We start from the raw sequence: 7,381 nt of genomic DNA on the forward strand, positions 1-7,381 counted from the left end.
GATAGAGGGCAGAAGGGCATGCCAGAACCTTTTCGATCTGTTTTTATTCCCTCATATAGTTCTTTTAATTCACAGACTTTGCTGTATAGCTGTATTATTGATTTACATTTCTCAGTGGTAAAATAATTTTTATTATTCCAGAATCAGCGTTGGAGCAGTGATCGGAGCCATCTACGAGCCTGGCAGAAAGGGATGACTGGATACCCTCTGGTAGATGCTGCCATGAGAGAACTCTGGCTTACCGGTTGGATGTGCAATTACTCCAGACATGTAGTGGCCTCTTTCCTTGTGGCTTATCTTCACTTACATTGGATCCATGGCTACAGATGGTTTCAGGTAAATAGGGGTAACACACACATTGAACAATTGGTGCCTTTGATAAATGCATATTCTAACCACTTCTCCTCTGCCGTACGTTTATAAATATCCTCAAGCGGCAAAGGGTGATAATTTGGCCATAGTTGCAGCTGTATCAATGATTGAGATATATTTTTTTTATGGCCAGCGATCCTGCACAAAATAAAAGTAGTCAAAGTGGCTAAACAAATTCACACCGCTCCAGGCATGCGATCCCATAACAACCTACCCCATAATCTAAGTGGCTAACGAACTTCTGGATTATGTTTATAGGCAGCAGAAGGGGGTACCGCCACCCCCACCACCCTTGCGTGTGACCAGAGCTGGATGCCACCGGTCGCATCCTTACCAAGCTCTCCGATCACACAGGAGAGCCCGGTAAAGATGCAAGCAGTGGCATCCAGCTCTGGACACACAGTGAGAGGAACGAATGTTGTTCCTCCCAATGTGTGACATCAGAAATGGGAAGTGACACGGATTTAGTCGCTTCCTGTTTCGGTTCTTTGTTTACCTGGCCGATAACGGCCAGTAAAGCAGCTGATCAGACCGATATGTGTCTGATCAGCTGCACTGGAGGCCAGAGGAGAGATTTGAGGTCTAATAAACCCCAGATCTCTCCATAAAAAGGACCTGTCACGGCTCATGCTATTACAAGGGATGTTGTTCATCCCTTGTAATAGCCATAAAGATGATTAAATGAAAAAACAAAGTTAAAGGTACAGTGTTAAAAAAAAAACAGACGTTGCCTCGCAGCCATCTTGATACACTCGCAATCGTCCATAGTGAGCCTAGAATTAGAAGTCTGCAAGCGGACATCCTTCTACACCCACCAGAGTCTGGCTTTTCACAGTAAACTGAGCTTATATAGTGAAATACAGCATTTAGAAGTCCGTAACACAGTTTAGAGTTTACTGTAAATAATGGCCCTAGAAATATTGTTCTCACTCCAGCCTGCGCAGTAATACCTAATATGTATAATGCATTTTCCTCCATCGTGTGTGACATACTGTATGTGAGTACGTGGGGGAATAATTGGCTTTAAAAATATTTTGAATGTTTTTAAGCACTTAATGTAACTTTCATTTTTTAAAGTAGGTTTTTTTTTTTTTTTTACCTAACTTTTTTGCTATGCTGTGACATGTTCAACTTTTTTGCTGTGGCAGACTCCCTTTAGTGAGCTAACAGGGTTGTATTAAACCCCTTATGTCTCCCCTGCCCCCCACTGAAGCTAATGGAGCACAGATGGCCAGGGAAAGTGACAGCTGAAACCGGAAGTGCCAAAATCCTTGTTTCTGGGTTTTTACTAACTGAGGGAGATCAGCAAAAAGATGTTTGCTGGTGACACTTGCCATACTAGTCCCAGGCCTGCATGTTGGACAGCGGGGACCACCTCCTGTTCCAGGGGTCTGTGAAAGCGCTTGGATGTACAGCCGCTGCATGTGAAGTTTACATTCCCAACATGTGAAGCCTCTGGGGGTTTGTTTTGCACCCCCATGGTTATGCCGATGAAGGCTTTATGCCACTGGCAGTTAAAGAGTCAAAGCACAACTAATCTAGTAGTTTTAAAAAGTTAAATGCTGTACATTCCATATTCGTCAAAACAAAATGACATGGAATGTTGAGCTTTCACAAGGCCATACAAAAGATAATAAAAACCAGTAAATATCAGGATTTAAATAGCATCCAAGCCAAGTACAAGAGATGAATACCAGGAAGTTCAGCTGGGCTTTAAGATAACGTGTAATGAATATTTGTGATTGTGTTGCCAGGACACTCTTGTGGATGCGGATGTTGCTATCAATGCCATGATGTGGCAGAATGGGGGAATGTCCGGACTGGACCACTGGAATTTTGTCATGCATCCTGTAGATGCTGCCATGACTTGTGACCCCTACGGCTCCTATGTTAGGAAGTGGTGTCCAGAGCTGGCTGGGTTGCCTGATGAATACATTCACAAGCCTTGGAAATGTCCTCCATCTCAACTCAGACGAGCCGGTGGGTATATAGGTTTAATCTGTCAGGTGCAGCACTTTTAATAATCTATAAATGGCTATCACATTTATTTATTTATTTTCTCCTCTCTTATGTTTTCAATGGTTTTTATTTCCCTCTATTCCCTGCACCATCCAGTACCAAACTACTCTGTGTATACTAGTGTATTGAGCTGATTAGAATCTTACAGTGGATCTAAAAGCACCAATGCCTGACTATCTGATGCCTGCGAGGGTACATCGCGAGCATCTCCTTCTTTTTGGATGCCGGTCTTCAGTCATTTTGATTGGCACATGTAGAATGATGTCACTTCTGCACATGCACAGGAGTGCAGCCATCCTGGCACACAGGCACTGTGCCAGAATGTAATCTTAGCTGCGCATGCACAGCTCAGTGTACGTTCTACAGAGGCTTGCGAACAGGCTGGTAAGTGTGTTTTCATGCAGAAAAGACATTACAAAAGATAACCCGCTTGTTTCCTTTTTAATTTTTTTGGGCTTTTAGTTTTGCTTTAAAGGATAAATAAACCCAAAAGCAACAATGCAATATATTGCAGCTTACAGTCCTTACACTTTCTGTTTTTTTTTGTTTTGTTTTTTGTAAAAAAGGAAACTTGTCATAATTACCTGCTCCTCCTCTTCAGCCAGTGCCCTTAACAGCAAGCTGCTTGCTCTGGGGCATGCTCGTTCCTGAATCCCCTCTATGCGTCCATAAGAAACTGAGCTGTGGCTCGGCCCCCGCCCCCCACTCTCTCCTCACTGGCTGTGATTGACAGAAGCAGGGGACAATGGCTTCCGCTGCTGTCTCAGCCAATTGGGAATGAGAGACTTGGGAGAAGCTCAACTCTCTTGCACATTGCTGAATCTAGAGGGAGTTCAGGTGCGTATTAGGGGAGGCTGTTGCACACAGAAGGTTTTTTTCTTTCTACTTTCATGCATAGAATACACAAGGGTAAAAAAAAACCTGAGCCTTTAAAACCACTTTAAATGTGGTGGCTGCGTTTTTTTGTTTGTTTTTATTTTATTTATTTATTTATTTATTTTTTTTGTTTTTTGTTTTCAAGACCATTTTCATCAAGTACAGAAAATACTTGTAGACCTTGGCCGAAGAGCAGTGTTCTTGTTAATTCCTATGAGCTGCACCAAGAATATCTTCCGTCTTAGCTATATTCTGTAACCTACTAATTGAACCCTTTTATTTATTAAAGGGATGAAAAGCTATGGGCACGTTTGTAGTCCCTATCAAGAGAGCAGCCTAGGGTGACAACCATGGAGGACTGGCGTAGCCACCCAGGGACAGAAAAAGTGTTTATTTGCAGGATTACAACGTGAAAATAATGCAAAAGAAGCTTGAAAAATTAAAATAAATGCAGCCACTACACCAAGGACTTGTAAGCTGCAATATATTACATTTTTGGTTTTAGGTTTACATACACTTTTTTTAAGGCAAACACGCTAGACTTTTCTACATTCCTTTTTAGCATATTGGAAAAAAAGTGTCCATAAAGGTGTAAACGTTAAATCCATGCATTCCAAAAAAAGGTATTCGGCTGCATCACCTAGCAGCTCAAACATCATGTATGTGTATATACTAGGCTGTGGCTCCCTCTGCTGGTAGCAATAATATGTTTAAGTTGCTTAGTATTAAGGTACCGGTAAGTATATTTTAATACAGTAAAAATAAATACAATGCTAAATGTAAGAACAAAATCAAAGTAGATGACCTATAATAGTGATACTAAACATATATAAACATAGTGTCAAAAAAATTCATGTAAAACAAAAGTTCATAAGTGAAAACGAAACCCTAAAGAAGTGTCCATGAAGACCGTGTATTGCAGAATAATAAGTGATATGATCCACCACCGCATAAAGTTGGACTGTTACCAGAATGCTAGGATTCTATTACAAACGCCCAATGTGTATAAGAGGTAACAGGGTAGCAGATGTCATCCAATCACAGGATCGAAGATACAACAAATTCAAATGGCAACTCTGTGGATAAGCAAAAAACGCATTCCCATCATGGTTATGTAATGAAAATGAGCATCCACATAGGGTAAATCCATTTAAAACTTTATTTTTAAAACATGGGGATTGAGGGTACTCACAATGTCATTGACTAAAACAGGCATATCAAAATCCAAAGGCAGCAAACAGCATGGAAGCAAAATTGGCTTGTGTACACAGCAGGATAGGCGTGGCGACGGCACATACGTAGACTCCGCTCTACATGTGTCATCGGGGCATGTACATGCCGTTAGTAGCCAAGCAGTATTTGTATGAATCCAGCAGGGGAAGACTGTGCTAAATGGCTAATCAGTCCTCTAAGCGTGACGCGCAGCAGAGCCAAGCCTCATTCTCATAAATGACAATAATGCAGATCTGAACTTCACCTTTACTTGCTTAAAAGTAACAGGTTTGCAGCAGATGCATTCTGTAGTTTCCTTCTTCACGCTCCCCTGCCACCAAAGAGAACTAAACTTCCTGTACGCTTTTCTGAAAGTCAGTGCTCTTACAGGGCTAGTCCTGCTTCCCCTCTCCCACATGACAACACCTAGACCTGAATCCGGCCATACACCGTTCGAATCTCAGCTGGTTCAGCAGGAACCGGCTTGGGTTCAAAACGTTAACAGGCAGGCTGAATGTACAAAGTTGATCGATCAACTTGAGTACAACCAGCCTGCTGGATTCTCTTGTGATTACCGTTATCGATAATCACAGGCTTCCCCTGCTGGGAGAAGACAATTGTTGATTTCCCTGTCAGCACTGTGTGTGTTGATGCAGGGGGGGGGGACATGCAAATTTCTTTTCTGCATCCCATGGTTGCAGAAAAGTTGTTTGCACCGTGTACGGCCTGCCTTACAGGCAGATAGGAATGTCACATGATTACTGATCTTCTTGAAATAATATTTATTTCTATGGACCCTGGTGGCACATTGGCCCGTACACTGAACAGTGCACTCCTTATGTGGCTGATATCTGATCTCAGCAGCTGATTAGAACCTCAAAGCATTAAAACAATTGGAATAGGTTGACAGGTAGGCAAGTAGCATTTTCAAAAAGATCAGCAATAGCAGCTTACATAGTTTTCTTTTAAAAAAACAAAATGCAATTCGGACTTGTGCATACGCATTGGGTAGTGTTTACTTTTTCTCTTTGTTCCAAATTCGCTTTATAGTCTTACACATTTTATGGTTTCTGCACAGGTATAGTATTGGGTCAGAACTATCCTCATCGCATAGTGGAGGACTTGGAGGAGAGGCGGGAGCAGTCCCTCAGGGATGTGGTTGAAGTACGTCAGAAACACTCTGAATATGTAGACAAGGTGTCCGGTTCTGACATGGTGTCTGTTCCTGATCAGCTCCTGGCTCTCACCTTGGGATGTGCAGATGGAGATGATGATAATGATGATATTATCAAAAGCAACACATGCCAGTTCCTGTTACCGGTCATCACCAGGAAGGAATTTAAATACAAGACACTCCAACCCGATACAAAAGACAATCCCTACAACACTGTGCTAAAAGGGTATGTGAGCCGCAAGCGGGATGAAACCATTGCTTATATGAATGAGCGGCATTTCACAGCCAGCACTATCAATGAAGGGGCACAGATGTACGAGAGGAGGGAGAGAACTGCCAGGATCATGGAGGGTCTTCCACAAATAAGAGATCCCAAGAACAAAAGCCGCAGAACTCCCACAAGGGACCCCTTCTCTATAGTTCCTCCAGCCTATTTTCATCTAGCTAACTAGTTCCTTCCAAACACTGCACTGCCTGCAATGGTTGGTGAACCTAGCTAGGCCTTATACTGTATTTATTAAAAATATATATTTATAAATGTGTTGTTTTTGTTTGTGTCAGACCTTCTCTGTCCCCCCCAGTCTTTAGCTTCATTTAGGAGTGCGGTAATGTGCGGTTGAGCTCCTAATCTGCATAATTGTTCTTGAGCAATCATTTCACTACCAAAGCCTTTGGATGCACAAGCATTTTTAAATGAAGAGCTTAGAAATCACCACTTTTATATTTTTTCTCTTATTGTTTTCCTGGCAAATGGCCCATTATGCTTCTGTGAGCCACTATAAAAGGCTGAGGGGTTATTTACTAAAGAAAAATCCACATGATAAAAACAGCAGAGCCTCCCCTCATTTCAGATCTCCCCCTCAGATCTACAGCGAATGCACTTGTAGTGCAAAGTGGATTTGTTTTTAGTAAATCAACGCCTCTGTCTAAAACATGAGGTGGCCCAGTGCAGACTCAAGATATACATAGAAGCCTAGAGATGCAACGGGAACCCATTTACCACTTAAGGAATAGTTCTTTAATTGTCTATTGAGCGACACAAAAATGTAGATGCCATCAGGTTGTACTGTTGTCTACAGGAGGCATCTACCAAGTATGCTCCTTTTTTTTTTTTTGGTTGCGTCCAAGGAGGGTGGATATCCTTCTTTTTTTTTTTTTTTTTTTTTTTTTTTTCAGCTTTGCAGAGAAAGGTCTAACCAATATTAGTCTAGTCTTCTTTCTTTAGCCCACTACCTGCAGTTGTAGGTTGCAATCCTGTCTGCAGATCACATAACACCGGTGACCAGAGTGCCTCCATTCCCTGGACTACCTCCTGATCCCTCTGAACAAATAGTTCCCTATATTTGGAAACCCTGCCTTGTCTACTTCAGGCTCTTTTTCATTGCCAGAGAGAATTGTCTCAACCCTGCATTGGATGAGACAGCCTATCCTAGCCTTGCTCGATTGGTCTTTCTGAAGGGTGTTACCTTGGAAACAGAATGTCCCCAACCATTAGTGGCTGCACTAATGGAGAGGTTTGCACACCTGGGCATATTCATGTTCTATGCAAATAGTATTATCCCTAGTGGGCCTTCCCTCTTTGGGTTGTTGCCTGGTGGAACGCCCTAATATCTCACCGAAAGGACTGTCTGCCTTCTAATGAAGATCCTCTAGATTCCTTTCCTTGTCCTACACCCTTCATCAAATACTTTTAGCGTTTTGGTTTAACTTCCTGGCCCTTGCTCCACT

At 42.2% G+C, this 7,381-nt stretch overlaps 1 protein-coding gene across 1 annotated transcript in view; it reads left to right on the plus strand.

Annotated features, from left to right (window-relative positions):
- The window catches only part of LOC143930556 (deoxyribodipyrimidine photo-lyase-like), a 39,131-nt gene extending 32,935 nt beyond the window's left edge, over window positions 1-6,196 (plus strand). Inside the window, exons 6-8 of the mRNA XM_077454978.1 lie at window positions 142-336; window positions 2,127-2,352; window positions 5,558-6,196. Coding sequence (XP_077311104.1) covers window positions 142-336; window positions 2,127-2,352; window positions 5,558-6,105 — 969 coding nt within the window. The 3' untranslated portion in view covers window positions 6,106-6,196. The remainder of the gene's footprint in view (window positions 1-141; window positions 337-2,126; window positions 2,353-5,557) is intronic.
- Window positions 6,197-7,381: the final 1,185 nt, after the last annotated feature.

The sequence above is a fragment of the Lithobates pipiens genome, unplaced genomic scaffold (assembly GCF_037356315.1).
Source record: "Lithobates pipiens isolate NorthernLeopardFrog02 unplaced genomic scaffold, aLitPip1_a1.2 Scaffold_10, whole genome shotgun sequence".
Taxonomy (NCBI): Eukaryota; Metazoa; Chordata; class Amphibia; order Anura; family Ranidae; genus Lithobates; species Lithobates pipiens.